At 45.9% G+C, this 18,042-nt stretch overlaps 1 protein-coding gene across 1 annotated transcript; it reads left to right on the top strand.

Moving 5' to 3' along the window:
* The first annotated feature begins 12,773 nt into the window (after positions 1-12,773).
* DEFB121 (defensin beta 121) lies at positions 12,774-14,155 on the top strand. The gene is made up of 2 exons (XM_029919054.1): positions 12,774-12,963; positions 13,912-14,155. The coding sequence occupies exons 1-2, from the start codon at positions 12,834-12,836 to the stop codon at positions 14,067-14,069; spliced, it is 288 nt and encodes a 95-aa protein (XP_029774914.1). The 5' UTR covers positions 12,774-12,833; the 3' UTR covers positions 14,070-14,155.
* Positions 14,156-18,042: the final 3,887 nt, after the last annotated feature.

Here is an 18,042-nt window from a genome sequence, read left to right as displayed (position 1 = left end):
TGAACTCACAAACTGTGAGATCATAACCTGAGCCAAAGTCAAAAGCTTAGTTGACTGAGCTAACCGGGGCTCCCTAATTTTTTCATTTTCTTATATTTTCTCTACTGCTTTTATCTCACTTAATCTAATTTCTAGAAATTTTATCTCTGTATTTTTATTCACTAAATTTTTTTCTCATTCTTTTTTCTTTTTATTTATTCTTTTAATGTTTATTTTTTGAGAGAAAGAGAGCACAAGTTGGGGAGGGGCAGAGAGAGAAGGAGACACAGAATCTGAAGCAGGCTCCAGGCTCTGAGCTGTCAGCACACAGCCCGACTTGGGGCTCAAACTCACAAACCACGAGATCATGACCTGCGCTGAAATTGGACACTTAACCGACTGAGACACCCAGGTGCCCCTTTTCTTTTTTTTAAAAAATATTATTAATTTTTGAGAGAGAGAGAACTCGAGTGAACAAGGGGCAGAGAGAGAGGGAGAGAGAATTCGGAGCCCGGGGATGGGGCTCAAACTCCAGAACTGCGAGATCATGACCTGAGCTGAAATCAGATGCTCAATCCACTTGCGCCACCCAGGCATCTTTCTTTTCTTTCTTTTTAAAAATAATCTTATTCTAGTTGCACGGTATCAACAGCTTCTCTTATTTCAATGATTTTTCTGATGATGTTGTCTCCTGCATAATCTACTTCCTTTTGGTTGTTATTTTCTTTGCGGACTATCCCTCTTCTTCTTCTTCCTCCCCCTCCTCCTCCTCCTCTTCCTTCTCCTTCTTCTGTATGTTAGAGGCGTTCCTCATCTGGTTGGTAGTTCTTGGTTATTTGCTTATATCTGGAGTGGCCACGACCACTGGCTTATTTTATCAAAGAACATGCAGTGAGTTCGTCTTCAGGGTTTTTTTTTTCCCCCTCTTGGACTGGTCAGATTTTTCTGGGAAGAATCCTCTGCAATCTCTATGACTTGAAAGTTTGTGTTCCTCTCAAATTCATATGCTGAAAGCCCAACCCCCAATAGGATGGTGTCAGGAGGTGTGGCCTTTGGGCAGTGCTTAGAGCCAGGAATGGGAGGAGTGTCTTTATAAGAGACCCCAGAGAGATCTCTCATCCTGTCTGCCTTGTGCAGACAGTGAGAAGGTTCTATGAATAAACCAGGAGGCAGGGCCTCACCCGACACTGAATCTGCTGGTGCCTTGATCGTGGACTTTCCAGGATCCAGAACTGGGAGAAATAAACGTTTATCGTGTAAGCCGCCCAGTCAATGGTAGTTTGTTACAGCAGCCGAAACAGAAGAAAACCCAGTGTCTGTATCTTCAGGGTTTTTTTTTTCCTCTGGGATCTGGGATTGGTCAGATTTCCCTGGAAAGTATCCTCCAAAATCCTGCTCAGAATGTATAAATGTGCCTGTCACTGTCTTCAAAACTGAGATGGGACAGAAGGCCAGGTGTTAACACTAAATAGGTAAAACTTCAACTCAACTCTCCTGTGGTCAGGATGATCCCCCTGCTCTCAGATGGCCCCGTGTCACCTCCCCCCACCCAGAGACTGTGTATTAGCCTCTTCAGATAAGAAAGCTCCAGTTTTCTGCTTTGATAAGAGAAGGGTTGTCAGTGTGACACGGGAGAGGAGACGGGGGCTGTGCAGATTTTCAGCTGTGTTCAGCCATTGGGCAAGGCTGTGGGTTGGTCTCCACCTCTGGGAAGTACCTTAGGCTGGGTTCCAAGGCTGCCCAGCACAGAGCCCAATGCAGGGCTCAAACTCATGAACCTCGAGATCATGACCTGAGCCAAATTCAAGAGGCCGACGCTTAACCAATTGGGCCACCCAGGCGCCCCTGACATGTGTGATTTTAATGGGCTATATTCGACCAGAAGAAGGGTACTGTCAGGCACTGCCTGGCTTCATATCTTTCTTCTGCCCTCAGCTAAAAGCTTGGCCCTGCCCTGGCCCTGGAACCGGAATTGGCCAGAGAAGGGGGTCTCACCAGCTTCAGCCCCACAGTCTCGGACTTGGTGCCAAGACTCCTCCCCAAATGTGGCTGCGCTTCTGGCTCTGATTTTGGTCTGGGTGTTCACTGTGGGGCTGAGCACTTATATGATTCACTTACTGAATCCTCTTTGCCTTCCCCTACATACCTGTCTCTTGCCTCCTATCTACCTTTTCTCACCCCCATGAGTGTTCTCCGTCTGTGTCTGCAGGAAGCACAACTTTGTTCTTTCTTTCTTTCGAGAGAGAAGGAGAAGGGCAGAGAGGGAGAGAGAATCCCAAGCAGGCTCTGCCCCAGCAGCACAGAGCCTGATGTGGGGCTCAAACTCACAAACGGCAAGATCATCACCTTAGCCAAACCGAGAGTCAGATGCTTAACCGACTCTGTTTTTCGTCACACAGTCTGTATCACTTATAAACCTTCATTCCTCCAGAGAGTGGAAATCTGATTGCCATCAAATCAGGGTCCCCTGATCTCCTAAGTTCCTCGAAGAGGAGGGGAAGGTGATGTTATCAAGATGGCGACATAGGTTGTTCTAAACTTCAGTCCCCTTTACAGAAAGACCAACTAGCAGCTGTCCATAGCCGGGAGAGAACTGTGGAAATTTGAAAACTTGGGGGTGAGATCGAAGCACCCCTGGACCTCAGAAATGGAGATGAAACATACACGCTGATGGTATCCCCCCACCCCTTACCCCAGGCCAGCACAGGGTCTATGGTTTCTCCATGGGGAGAAAGAGAACCTAAGGTGAACATCAGCTGGGCCTTGTGGGGTGCTTCTAGAAGGGGCTCGCTAGGGTCTTGCCTCGCGGGGGTCATTGGGCGAATCCGCAGGTCTTGAGTACCCGGGGTCAGATAGAGACGGAGAAGAGGGCGGGGCTATGGCCCCCAGTGCTGGCTCTCGGGCTGCATTCAGCTTGCCGCAGACCTGAGCAGAGATCGCAGCTCGGATTTCGGTCCCTCCAGAGCCAAGCCAGTGATTCCAAAAGGCTAGGGAGCTCCTTGCCAGTTTCCCAGCCAATGAGCCACCCTGGCCACGGTGCACAGCTCTGGCCTGCTCAGGGCAGGGAGGCACATTTGCAGCCCTTGCCAACTGCTGAGTATAGGTAGCCTTCAGTGCCGCTGACCAGGAGCTTGGCCGGAGAACCCCGGCAGCCACAGAGCCTATCCTGCTGCCGTGCTTGGGCAGAGAGCCAAGCCAGAAGCCCTGCCCAACTGCTACCTGTATAGCCTCTGGCCCCACATGACCAGAGAGCCTGAAAAGCGGCCCTGGGCAGCCCTGGACCCGGCCTCCGGTGCTTCCCGGAGGTGGAGACCAGCCCACGTCCTTGCCCTACAGCCTTGCGCAGCTGCTGAACACAGCCTGTGACTTCACCTAATTGTCCCGCGTAGGCTGTAGCCCCACGTGACAAGGGAATCTGATCAGCAACCTCTCCGACCCCACCCTGCAGCACAGCCTCAGTGCTGCCCAACTATGAAAGGTATCTGGAGGCCCTCCCGGTCAGAGCCTGGCCGACAGCTTTGCCCAAGAACAGAGCACAGCCAATGTGGCCTCGCTCAACTTGGAGACTCAGCCCACAGCCCCACCAGGGGGCAGAGCACAGTCTGAGGACTCCTTGGACCCCCCACCACGAAGCCCTGTGGAAGCCTGACCTGAACACGGAATCCAGCCAGTGGCATCTTTGGACTGGGGGCACAGCTTGAGATCCCACGGAGGGGAGGGGCAGGGGGGGGGGATTGTTGGAAGCCATTTTCTGAACTCACTAAGTTGAGGAAAAAAACTCCTTGTGAGGTAAGGCGGGTTTGCAAGGCTCCCGCCATCAGATGGCCACGGATATCTACCCCCTACTCAATTATTTTTGCTTGAGCTCCGGTCCCCCCAAGGCACCTTGTGGACTGGTATCAGAAGTGACTTGTCCCCTTATGCTAAAAATATGCTAATTTTACCTTGTAAAGGAAATTATAGGAACGTTTTCTTTTGTGTTTATGGGAGCAAATATTACATTTCCTGAAAACCTGTTTTTCTTCCCCTGAAGAGAACAGGCTATTGACCCCTACTCAGACGAACTAACTTTTGATTTTGCTATGCTAAAAACATTGCCTTCTATTTGAAGGCTGAGGATACCTTCCTTCCCCATATGATAAGCATCTAAATCACCTGCAATCAATCACTATTGATAAAGATTGTGCATGAGTCTTCTACCAATCTATGTTCCAGGAAATTTTTACATACCAAAGAATTTGTCATCAGAAATCATTGTCTAAGGCAATTGTCACTTCTGTTTTGTGCCCCATATATTTTTTCAATAAATAAAGCTGACTCTCTCCGGCCAGTGCAGAGATGCCTGTCTGGAGAGCAGAGATGCCTGTCTGGTGATCAGAAAGAAACTCGTGGCTCTCTCATTCCCTCACCCTTTTGCCAACTCTCATCTCTCTCATGCCAACACTGTCCATTCTTCAGGGAACCCTGGACCTGCTGGAGCTGGACTCCGGCAGGGGATCATGGAGCCCAGCCTGTAGCTGGGCCCAATGGTGGAGAACGCTCAGTGGCACCTCTCTGTTCAGAAACACACCTGAGATCTCATCCAACCGGAGGGGATTGTAGAGCCCTTGTAGCCAGCCCACTTGACCATGGAGCACAGCCAGCAGCCCTGCCCAACCATAGAGTCCAGCCAGAAACAACATCCCTACCTCCTGAGCCCTGAGAGCATCATGCTCCAGCTGTGGAAGGTTGCAGGCTTTTCCTCTAAGATCAGCACCAAGGCAAAGATGCCCGCTCGTACTCCTTATATTTGATATAGTACTGGAAGTCTTCACCAGAGCAATCTGGCAAGAAAAAGAAATGAAAGGCATCCAGATTGGAAAGGAAGAAATAAAATTTTCTCTGCGGATGACACGATCTTATATATGACACATCCTAAAGGCTCCACCAAAAAGCTTCACATCTATCAACACATTTAGCAAAGTTGTAGGATGCAAAACCAACATACGAAAATCAGTTGTGTTTCTGTACTCTAACAGTGAATTATCTGAAAAGGAAAGAAATAAAAATTCCATTTAGGGGCGCCTGGGTGGCTCAGTCGGCTAAGCATTGACTTTGGCTCAGGTCATGATCTCATGACTCATGGGTTTGAGCCCCGCATCAGGCTTTATGCTGACAGCTCGGAGCCTGGAGTCTGCTTTGGATTCTGTGTGTTTCTCTCTCTCTGACCCTCCCCTGCTCATGCTCTGTCTCTCTCTCAAAAATATAAATAAAAACATTACTAAAAAAATCAATCCCACTTACAATAGTATCAAAAGCAATCAAATACACCAGAAGACATTTAACCAAGAAGGTGAAAGATCTGTATATGAAAATGACAAGACTTTGATAAAAAAAAATTGAAGAAAATACAAAGAAATGGAAAGGTATTCTCGTGTTCATGGATCAGAAGACTTAGTATTGTAAGTGTGTCTATACTACCCAAGGCCATCTTTGGACTACATGCAATCCCTGTCAAGATTCCAACGACTTTTTTTTTATAGGAATAGAAAAAAATCCTAAAATTTGCATGGAACCACAAAAGATCCTGAATATCTAGAGCAATCCTGAGAAATAACAAAGCTGAAAGTGTCACACTTGCTGATTTCAAACTATATGGCAAAGCAATCTTTGGTGATCAAAACAGTATCCTACTGACCTCAAACATGTGGTCCCCAGAGTCCCCTGTGCATTGCAGCCTTCACTGCATAGACCAAATCTTGCCTCTGCTTCCATTCCTCATTAGGAAAAGGAGGAAAATAGTCATTACTGTCTTGCAGCATTGCAGGGAAGATGAAATAAACTAATATATATAAATCACTTAGAATAGTTTCTGGCATGAGGAAAGACGTGGTAAGTGATAGCTATTATTTTAAGTGTTTTTGGCCTTTTGTACTTGGCTCTCTCTCCCTCTGACATTAAGTCTTCACAAACAGGGACTGATCTTACTTTCTCTGCACCCTCTACGGGATTGCTATCTTCTGGCCTTGTGTTCTTGTATCTGTTATCACAGAAACTCTGTTTCTCTCAAGGCTGGCTTATATGTTATCAAAATTCAAAGGAGTGGTCGAGTATTTTTTTGTTTTGTTTTGGACTCATTCTCTGTAGCCATTGGAAAGCAGAAATCAGGATGCTGGGTAAATGTTGCAGGTAGGTAAATTCTGGTTCAATAGAAATGGCCTCCTAAGATGACAGGAGTCCAAGGATGGGATGTGCTATCTTGACATGTACTAATTTCTCTATCACTGAAAGTGTTTTCAAAGAAAAGAAGAGGGCTGCTTAGAGTGAACTTTTGCTTTCAATAATGTAACATATGAGACAGGCTCTTAGTTCTAAATTCTAAGAATCTATGCTCAACAACTTTTAAAAAAAGGTTCCACATTGTTGACACCAGGGATTTTCAAACTTCTTTTTAAAGCAGTTTTATTTATTTATTTTGATAGAGAGAGAGAATGTGAGCAGGGGAGGGGCAGAGAGAGAGAGAGAGAGAGAGACAGGATCCCAAGCAGGCTCTGCACTGTAATGCCCCACGTGGGGCTCAATTTCAGAAACCATGAGATCATGACCTGAACCAAAATCAAGAGTTGGACACTTAACTGACTGAGCCATCCAGGTGCCCCAGTAGCGAACTTTTGAAAAACAAAAACTTAAATGGAACTCAGTGTGTTAAACAGACCAAAAGAAAGATGCTCATGTTAAAATGGGAAGAGAGAAGGGAGGGACCAGATCCCTACCTTCTTAGTCTCCCTCGATTTTCTGATTTTGACCCTAGAACCAAGTCTAAGTTTCTTATGTTTGCATGCAAGAATTTAAAGATCTTCTGTCTAGCCAATTCTGCAGCATTATAGTGCATGAACTCCCAGCTCTAGCCATGCAGTATTTTCATTGTTTCCAAATAGCTCACAAGCATGGCAGCCACCCTTGCTCTGTCCACACTACTCCCTTACCTGGAATGCCCTCTCACACCCTCCCGTCTGCCATTTCTCTGAAACCTGCTTTCCTTCAAGGCTCTGAGAAGGTCCTCCATGAAACTTTGCTGACTTCCTGGCCTTTGTTGATTGGCTCATTCGCCATTCCACTGGAGTATGTTTTTTTGTTTTGATTCAACACAGGGTACTTTCTATTCTTATTCCTGTGGCCAGCCCTCCTGATGATGTAGTTGGAGGTTGTTGATACTATTCTGACACTTCCTGCTTTCTGGATTCTAGGCCTGTGGTAGGATTGCACTTCTTGGCCCTCTTGTGGTTGGACAGGGCCATGTCCCTGTTGTAGCCAGTGAGTTCTGTCCTGCACATTACTTGCAAAGTCAGGGCATGTAAAGGGTGGTCCAAGACCCACCAGAGCTCTCTCTTTCCTCCATCAAGGTGATCAGCAGCAACTGAATGGCCACTGATCATTTTGGGTTCCCAAGTGAGATGTAGAGCAGTGTCCCCGGCCAACCTGCCTCCTTATGAGCCACCAAGAGTCTTTTTGTTTTTGTTTTTGTGTTTGTTTTTTCATTACTACACCATAACCTAATTTATCCTAATACAGTTGGTTATTAGGGCACATTATCTTATACTGTTTTGTGTTTCCAGTGCCCAACAGAGTTGAACTATTCATAGTAGATGCTTAAATCAAGGTTTCATTTATTTAGCAAACATTTCTTAAGTGTTTTTGGGAGTTCATTTAAAAATGCTTGTTTTCCATTTTCCTGAAGAAGCTTTTCAGGGACAAGAACCCCCTTAGACAGTTCTTCTGCCACTATGTCCAAAGTATCATAGACTTTGGTCCATAGGAAACTTAAAGTGGCCTGTGTAAGGGGGCGGGGAGGGGAGTACTTAGAAAAAGATGTTCTAGGAGGGATGAAAACATGACCTGACGTGGAGACAGCAGTGGTTGGTTCCTGGGAAAGAAGACAAATGGAATGATGCATTGAGAGAAAGAGCAACTTCTGGAAAGTTTTGGGCAACAGTGAAGAAGCCAGTGAAGTCATCCTGGAGGGCACAAGAGAGCTCGAAACAGAGATAAACTTGGAAACATGTTCTGATATGGCTTTTCACCAGAGCTCCAACAGAGATACATTGTTCCATCTGTCCTTAAGCCTGGATTCTGAGTAAACACTCTGGATCTTAGACCCAAAGTTTTGAAACTCACAACTTTGATTTGAAAAATCACAGTGGGCAGAGAGGTCTCTGAATCGCTGACAACCCTTGCCCCCTTTACTGAATACTGGCGAGGTTAATGAGGTAAGGGACAAGCAGAGCTGCAGGGAGTACTTAGGTCAACAGTCAAATGCTCCAACAAGTCAAGGCAGGTGAGAATTCATGGTAAATAACAACTGCTACCAGTCACCAGGGCTTTCCTGTGGGCCGGACATTGATCCGTGTGCATCACAAGCATTTACCTTATTTAATCTTCCCAGCTAACCTCTGAGGTCAGCAGTGTTGACTCCACATGAGAAATGACAAACTGAGGTTCAAAGACGTTAAGCAGCTTTTTCAATGTCACATGGCTAGTGGTGTATGGAAACAATGGAATATTACTCAGCCATCAAAAAGAACGAAACCTTGCCGTTTGCAACGACATGGATGGAACTAGAGAGTAAAATGCTAAGTGAAACAAGTCAGTCAGAGAAAGACAAATGCCATGTGATTTCATGCATGTGTGGAATTTAAGAAACAAAACAAATGAGCATAGGAGAAAAAAAGAGGGAGAGGCAAACCAAGAGACAGACTCGTAAGTATAGAGAATAAACTGATGGTTAGAGAGGGAAGGTGGGGATGGATGGGTAAAATAGGTGAGGGGGTTAAGAGTACACTTACCATGACACTAACTAACTGGAATTTAAATGAAAACTTAAAAGTCATATGGATGATAAATGGTAAAGTGAGCTTTTAACCTAGATTTGTTTGTTTCTGAAGTTTCTGAAGTTCTTTTTTAAAGGCTGCTTTAGTTATTAAGGTTTTTTAAAATGTTTTAAAAAATTTATTTTTGAGAGAGACAGAGAGAGAGAGAGAGAGAGACAGCATGAACAGCAGAGGGGCAGAGAGAGAGGGAGACACAGAATCCGAAGACAGGCTCCAGGCTCTGAGCTGCCAGCACAGAGCCTGATGAGGGGCTTGAACCCACGAACTGTGAGATCATGACCTGAGCCGAAGCTGGACGCTTAACCGACTGACTCACGCAGGTGCCCCTGAAGTTTTTTTTTTAATTCCCCACACTGGCCCTGGTGATAGATTGTCATACATCGTTTCAAGTAGCTTGAAGAAGAAATACCAGCATATCCACTGCCATTGCTAATTACACATAGCCCAGGAGCCAGAGAGCTGGATGTAATAGAGATAAAGACAGAAAGTCTCCAAGCCTCCTGTGGGCCAGTAGTTTCATCCTCTTCCCCACCTCCCTGTAATGTCCCCACCCGCGAAGGCTGCAATGAAGCAAAATGTAGGTGTGACGCAGTCTTTTATGAGAGTCTCCCCTACTTTGGAAAACCGGTGTTGATTCTGCTAAATAATGCATAGCATGGATTCTGGTCATTCCCTTGTTAGGTCACTCATTCTGCTAATCAGCATCCACAAGAACAAACATGCAGGGTTATGATGAAGTTCTTTTTTAATTAATTAATTAATTATTTTAAAAATTGTTAAATGTTTATTTCTTTTTGAAATAGAGAGACAGAGCAGGAGCAGGGGAAGGGCAGAAAGAGAGGGAGACACAGAATTTGAAGCAGGCTCTGGGCTCTGAGCTGTCAGCACAGAGCCTGATGCAGGGCTCGAACTCACAAACCGCGAGATTGTGACCTGAGCCGAAGTTGGTCACTTAACTGAGCCACCAGGTGCCCCATTAATTACTTTTTAAATTTATATCCAAGTTAGTTCCCATATTGTGCAATAATGATTTCAGAAGTAGAATCCAGTCCTCCATCCCTTACATATAACGCCCAGGGCTCACCCCAACAAGTGCCCTCCTCAATGCTGCTTGTCCGTCTCCCCCCCCACAACCTCCTCCAGGAACCCTCAGTTTGTTCTCTATATTTTAGAGTCTCTTGGGACGCCTGGGTGGCTCAGTCAGTTAAGCATCTGGCTTTGGCTCAGGTCATGATCTCACGGTTCGTGGGTTCGAGCCCCGCATCAGGCCCTGTGCTGACAGCTCAGAACCTGGAGCCTGCTTCAGATTCTGTGTCTCCCTCTCTCTCTGACCCTCCCCTGTTCCCGCTGTCTCTCTCTGTCTCTCAAAAATAAATTTAAAAAAACATAAAAAAAGTCTCTTATGGTTTGTTCCCCTCCCTGTTTTTATAATTTTTGCTTCTCTTATGTTTATCTGTTTTATATCCTAACTTCCACATATGAGGGAAGACATATATTTGTCTTTCTCTGACTAATTTCGCTTAACATAATACATTCTAGTTCCTTCCATGTTGTTGTGAATGACAAGATTTCATTCTTTTTTTAAAAAAATTTAATGTTTACTTTTGAGTGAGAGTGAGAAAGAAAGCGAGCGAGTGGGCAAGAGAGAGCAAGACACATAGTATGGTGTGGGGGAAAGAGGGGGACACGGAATCCGAAGCAGGCTCCAGGCTTTGTGCTGTCATCACAGAGCATGACACGGGGCTCCAACCCAGGAACCAGGAGGTCATGACCTGAGCCAAAGTCAGACGCCTAACTAACTGAGCCACCCGGGCGCCCGGATTTCATTCTTTTTGATTGCCGAGTAACACTCCATTGTGTATTTTATGATGAAGTTCTTTACTGCAGGAAAGGTAGATCTCGAAACAGTTTAGTGTAGGAGAAACTCTGTGTCTTTAAAAGTTCTTTTGATGTACAAATGGAGTTGCTTCTGCAAGACGGGGGCTCTTCTTTCTCTCCAGCCTTTCAAGACCCTAGAAACAACCTCTCTCCTCAAGAATGGAGGAAGTTTGCCTTTGTTTTTGTCCTGGGCCTTGCTAATTCAAATGACACCTTGGGTTCCTTTTCATCTACCTTTTCTGGGAGGAAAGGAAATGAGTTCCAGTTCAGAGGGCTGATTTCCTCACTAGTAATCCTTAGAAGAAAGCCTCTTATCAAATAGCACTTTGTTTCCTTCTTTCTTTTAGGTCTCTGTTTCGAGGATCCAGTTAATTATTTACAACAAATTTGTCATTGTTGATTTTTTTTATTCTAAATTTTTTTGATATTTATTTATTATTGAGACAGAGAGAAACAGAGCATGAATGGGGGAGGAGCAGAGAGAGAGGGAGACACAGAATCTGAAGCAAACTCCAGGCTCTGAGCTGTGAGCATAGAGCCCGATGTGGGGCCCAAACCCATGTCCCTGAGATCATGACCTGAGCTGAAGTCGGACGCTTAACCCACGGAGCCACCCAGGTGCCATGATTTTCTTTTTATTCTAAAGACAGAGAGAGCACACGAGTGGGGGAGAGGGGTAGGGGGAGAGAGAGAGAGAGAGAGAGAGAGAGAGAGAGAGAGAGAGAGAGAGAAAGAGAGAGAGAGAGAATCTGAAGCAGGGTCCAGGCTCTGAGCTGTCAGCACAGAGCCCCCCACACAGAGCTTGAACCCAGACTTCAAGATCGTGACCTGAGCCGAAGTTGGACGCTTAAGCGATGAGCCACCCAGGCGCCCGATTAACTCAGTGGTTCTTCATCACGGCTCGCGCATCAGCGGGGAAGCTGGACTTGGGCTGGACTGCTCTGCTTGGGGTTGGCGTAGCAGGGCAGCTTCATTTCTCACCGCAGATCCGCGGGGAAGCCGGGGTGGCTCTGCTCCGTGCACTGCTCAGTGTCTTTGGACCACTGGTCTCACGGTGATAGCAGAGGCACAAAGGGCAAGAGAAAACATTCATAACCTCTGAAAGTCTGGGCTCGAAACTGGCACACTGTCACTCCTGGCCACATGTCCTTGGCTAAAGCGTCTCATCGCCGAGACAAAAGTGAAGGGACAGGGACGTGCATTCCTTCTGGGATGAGACCTTGGAAATGGATTCCAGTAGGGGTGTAAAATTGAGGCCGATAATGCAATCTACCATGCATTATAGGAAACACCACAATGGGAGAAAATGGCCTTTCCTTCACCACCTACGAGGATGCTACTTGTTTGTCTCAAACACACAGTTACAAGGTCACAGGTCCGTGGACTTTCTTCTAATCCCACTCCACAAAGGCTGACATTTTAGTTTCCAGTGGTGATGGCCATGGAGCCATTGGGTATTTCCTTCTGCCTGTCCTTCCTTTACTTTTAATGTTTATTTATTGTTGAGAGAGAGAGAGAGAACATGAATGGAGGAGAGTGGGAGAAAGAAAGAGAGGAAGACCCAGAATCTGAAGCAGGCTCCAGGCTCCGAGCTGTCAGCACAGAGCCTGACTTGGGGCTTGAACTCACGAACCCCGAGATCATGACCTGAGCCAAAGTCAGATGCTTAACTGACTGAGCCACGCAGGCATCTCATGCACTTCCTTTACTATTAAAGTGAATCACCAACATATGAGACATCCTAAGAGGCTGTGAGCGCTGGAGAGAATCCAAGGAACACAAAAGTATCGCTCTTTTTCTATCCCACTGCTCTTTCTTTCACCAGAAATGAATGGATAGTGAAAACATTTGTCCCCCTTCTTGGCTCCCCAGTTATATAATAAACCTCCTCAAAGGTAAGGCTGTGCCTTCTGTTTGTTAACGTCTCCTCCCTCTGTCCCAGCCTCCTCTGGAGGTGTAGACAAGCGTGGTGCATTCGGTGGCCATTCAACCAGCGTGGTTGATTACTTGTTTGCCTGTCTAATGTTAAGGGACTGTTCCCTTTCTGGTTCACTGATCATGGCTCTGCCATGATTCTTGGGGTATTAATACCAGTCCGGACTGCTCAGAATGGACCTCACCTGTCTCGCTAGCCCAGAAGCCTCTAAGCCTCCTGATCTCCCCCCGGGGCTCCCCATATTCATGAAGCTCATTCTCCTGATTTTGATGGTTACCCTGCTCCTGGTCAAGGTCACCCAAGGTAAATAAGATCTCTCCCACAGGGGAATGGGTCATGTTTGGAGAATTCCGGGGGCTCTAGCAGCCTGGGCTAAGAGAATGTCAGGCTTTTTGGAGGCCTCTGGATGATCTTTGTAGCCAAGGGAAAAACTGAGTGCTACATCTAGTACCAGCTGATCTTTCCAGTGTTATTACTTGACTACTCTGATCTCCTCTGGTTTGCTCTGGAGAAGTGGAGTATGATGCTCTGGACGGAGGGTACATGGAGGAGAGAGATTTGGGTGTGGAATATTGAGAGAATGGGTACTTTTCTAAACACACTGGGGGGATTTGAGTTTTGATCTATTCTTGCCTCCATGAAAATGGTTCCTGAATTTCTGAATGACGATCCTGATTCCATTCTCAGGCCACTTTAATTTGCCCGGGCTGCTGTAGGCCGTAGGTTCCCCAGAGCAGCTAATTATCTAGGCTGGTGAAGATCCGAGAAAAGGCCAGGGATGTTGTGGAAAAGGGAGTGTTACATTCTTGGGAGTTTTGTACTTGCCCCAGAAGACTTGTAGGTGTCCAGATGGGTATTTCAGACTCCTGTCCTGTTTCACTGATACGGTCAGAAAGGGGACTGAGGGCAAAGGGAAAAAGTAACTGATACTGGGTACCTGGTTATATTGTATTATGGAGGAGACAAAATCTTAGGGGGCGGAAGGCTCCTGCTTCCCCCAAAGGACCTGGCCAGGGAGGGGAAGCAGCCTCATGGGGAGGATTTCGGGGCTGTGACTGAAGACACACATGGGAGAATAAAGGAAAACGGCCACGAATCTCAGTCTGAAGGATACCCTGGCAGGGCTTCCTCCCCACACCTCTCCTTATCTCGTCACTCCCCTTTTCTCTGCTGGGCTTGGCCTTCTCCCTTCCCCAGCCCTCTGCTTTATTTCAAGACTGACCCTGTCCTCTCCTTCCCTTTTAATTTCAGCCATGTACTGCTGGAATAAGTTGGGAAAGTGCCAAACAACGTGTAAAGACAGTGAAGTATTCTATATATTATGCAGAGATGAGACCAAGTGTTGTGTCAACCCCAAGCATGTACCTGTCAAAACTAGATCCTTAAATGCAACTGGAAGGCTGGAGTAACTTCTGGAGTCTGACCCATCTCGTCCAACTTTGAGTCCGACATCATCGGAGCCCACAGTTCTATTAAATCATTCTTCACTCTACCATTTGTGTCTGGTGGCTCCACCTTATTATGCTTACAAATCAATGACAAAGGAAGGTGTGTGTGCATATTAGAGAGAACAGGGTGGACCAGTAGGTAGTAAGAGTCTGTTTTACACCTAGCTCCTGGCCTGCTGGCCCACAGTTCATCCCAGATGATATAAAATAAGGAAGGTTCATTCTACCCATGGGATTTTTGTTTTCTAGGGCCAGCACTGTCAATAGAACTTTCTATAACAATGGACACATCCCAGCTCTGTGGTGTCCAGTATGGTAGCTACTAGCCCCAGGTGGCTACTGAGCATTTGAAATGTGGCTTGTGAATAAGCATGGAGAGAGACCTGCTGCATCGTTGTTTGTAATGTGAAAGTAAGACCCCAGAACATTCTAAATGTCCATTAGCAGGGAAATGAAGTATGCATACTAATGACCCCCACGTATCACTTAAAAAAGATCTACCTTATGGTGGTGGGGGTGGTTATGTTTAACTGAAGTTGCTTTTACAGCACCAAAGACTTAATCATCCATTTTCTATATAAAAAGTAGCTACTTTTTTGCATGGACCTCAAGTATACTGTAGTATAGAGGTGGAATTTAAGGAAAGGTATTAAGCAGGCTGTGTTGTAGCTTATGGACAAGTAATAAATTATATCATGTATCTTGAATGTATCATAGATAAGCTGCTATATTACAATTGCCACTTCAGGTAGCTGTGAAATTAGGTGATTAATTAGTTGGTACCTAACCTTCTAATTTCTGTATAAGTCTAATTACATGAAATAGAAGTGGGGGTTTTGATTTTTTTACTTTGCTTTTCTGCTTGGAGTATCATTGAAACTACTGTATTGTAAATGACAGAAAATAATTACATATGTTAAAAAAATAAATTGTATAAAAAAATAAAATAAAGTTCATTTAAAAAGCAAAAAAAAAAAAAAAAAAAAAAGATCTACCTAACTCTGCAAGACAGTGTGGGGTGAAAAAAGAAAGACATCCCTTGAAATGGAAAACAAAACATCAACTAATATACTACGTTTTCTAAAGGTACATGTGTGTATACAGTCAACAGGGGGCACAATAATGCAAACATAGATGATTTTATGTTTTTTAAATGGCTACTTATCTTGGAGAGAGAGAGAGACAGAGACAGAGTGTGAGCTGGGGAGGGGCAGAGAGACAGGGAGACACAGAATCTGAAGCAGACTCCAGTCTCTGAGCTGTCAGCACAGAGCCCAATGCGAGGCTTGAACCCATGGACCATGAGATCATTCTACTTTTATTTTTAAAAGTTTTTTAATGTTTTTTATTTTATTTTTTGAGAGACCGAGAGAGACAGACAGAGAGTGCAAACAGTGGAGGGACAGAGAGGGAGGGAGAGACAGAATCCGAAGCAGACTCTAGGTTTTAGAGGGATGGGGGCCAGTTTTCAGGGCTGCTTTTTTGTGTGTGTGTGAGACCATTCCTGCTACCTATTGTAAGTCAAACATATATCTCATTAAGTCAAAATAATTCAACTAATATCGATTGAATATCGATTAGGTCTCAATCTGTTTTCAGGGCTGCTCTCTCCGCTCAGTCCCTCCTTGGCATTCTCCCTCCCCTTTCTCCCACTCCAGACCTTCTACCTTGAGCTTTGCCACTGATCTTTTCATCTCTCTGCCATGTCCGATTGTCCCACTCCAGTGCCCAGTGTCACAGGGTTCCTTATGGAATACAGCAACATTCCACAACATGTTTGATGATGACACACCATAAACTTGTCACTGGATGTAATAGTTTGAGTTCATCAGAGACCAATGTAAGCAGAAGGGGCATTTCTTGTAAGGATGCTTATGTAGCTCATAGAACTGACTGGAAATCCACACAACTGGGCTTAGAAGGATCAGCAGAAACAATCTGCCAGGATCCTACCAGCAGCATTGCCATGCTGGCCCTGGACATTGGGAGACTTGTCTGGACTTCTACATTGGCTTCTTTCTCTTTTAATTTTAAAAAATGTTTTATTTACTTTTTTGAGAGAGACAGAGTGCAAGCAGGGGAGGGGTAGAGAGAGAGGGAGATACAGAACCTGAAGTAGGTTCCAGGCTTTAAGTTGTCAGCACAGAGCCCGACACAGGGCTTGAACCCAAGAACCATGAGATCATGACCTGAGCCGAGGTTGAACACTCAACCAACTGAGCCACCCAGGCGCCTCTCCCACAGTGGGTTCTGCTTGCTGGCCACCACATGAGTATTTTCTCCACCTTCTCTGTGGTTTGAATTGAGTCCCTTCAGGTTCAGAGTCCTTTGCCAACATCCAGTTGGCTAAGCCTGGGTCACAGGCCTGTCTGCTGCCTCTCAAAGTCATGCAAAAGAATATTTGCCTTTAGTGTTTTCTGCAGTAGGAACCCAGCCCTCCTTTCCATCAAAACCAAAGAATGGAAAGGGATCCAGATGCTGAGTATCCAAAGATGCAGCAAGTGATCGCTACCAGGGAATCTTATCCCAAAGACTTTGCCTTCGCCTGGAGTGTTTTCCCTTCCACGTTGACCTTTCTGACTGCAAGGACCATGCCAAAGGGGAAGACCGGGAGGTGCCTAGGGTACAACACATCGGGGGACCCTCATTGTCAGGGTCATATGAGTGCCTCCCGGGCACGTCCTTTGCCTCCCCCCAGTCCTGGCCTTGCCAACTGGATCCTGCACACCTCTTCCACACCACCCTCCCATCTGTACTTACGTTTGCTCAGGGTGTGTCTTCATGATAGACTGTCATCCCCATGAAGATAGAGACCACGACCAGCTTATTTTCCATATCTCAGAACAGAATTAGCACAAATCAAGTATTCAAGCAATATTAGTCAAACAATTTTGACTTAATTAGGTCTATATTTGACTTAAGACAGCAGGAATGGTACAAGGGAATTTTCTCTTCCGGGCTCAATGAACTGTTAGTGTAATTCATCAGCAATATCTTGAGGATCAGAAGCATAGCAATGAAGATGATCATCATGGAGTAAGGATCAAGTTCCTCTTCATTTACCAAAATCATGGGGTCCTGGTAGGATCAAGTGGAAGAAAGGCAGGAAACTCCAACAACAGTCATTGGACATCTCACCAGCTTTGCAAATGGTATCTTGGAGTTGAATTTGAACTACATATATAGAAGGGGCGCCTGGGTGGCTCAGTTGGTTAAGCATCTGACTTTGGCTCAGGTCTTGCTCTTGCAGTTTATGAGTTCGAGTCCCACATTGGGCTCTGTGCTCACAGCCCAGAGCCAGGAGCCTGGAGCCTGTTTTGGATTCTGTGTCTCCCTCTCTACCCCCACCCCCCACTCGCACTGTCTCTCTCTCTCTCTCTCTCTAAAAAATCAACATTAAAAAATATAAAATACACATACAGAAATAAAGCATTTCCTGAGGTTTGAGTGTCATGGAGCATTCAGAACTGGTATGGGACTACGAATGTATTAAAGAATTTTAGAAGAAACATTCGGACTAGCATCTATTATTTCCTGGCACACTGCCTGGAGCAGGACACAAGGTGGGGATATGCTGCTGTAGGGGTTTCTCTAGCCTCCAGTCCCTCTATGAGAGCCTCTCCATGCTCTCACACAAACTTGGCCTCATCTCGCCTTTCTCCAGTCAGAGGCCCTCATCTGGGTACTTTTCCTACCTCACTGGGTAAGTGAGGAGAAGACGTGAATCCATGGAAGTCAAAGAAGCCTGTAAAAGGCTGTGGTTCTATGGAGCTCATTTCTTCCACCTTCTTATCATATTATTAACCTCACAGGTTTGAGGAAAGATCAGCTGAGAGAAAGTAAAGGAACCTGGGCTGTGTGGGACTGGCTGGGACCTTGACCCCTAGCACTGCCCTTCCCCCCCCCCCCCCCCCCCCCCCCCCCCCCCCCCCCC

The sequence above is a fragment of the Suricata suricatta genome, chromosome 12 (genome assembly GCF_006229205.1).
Source record: "Suricata suricatta isolate VVHF042 chromosome 12, meerkat_22Aug2017_6uvM2_HiC, whole genome shotgun sequence".
NCBI lineage: Eukaryota > Metazoa > Chordata > Mammalia > Carnivora > Herpestidae > Suricata > Suricata suricatta.
This window is presented reverse-complemented; position numbering and strand designations above follow the sequence as displayed.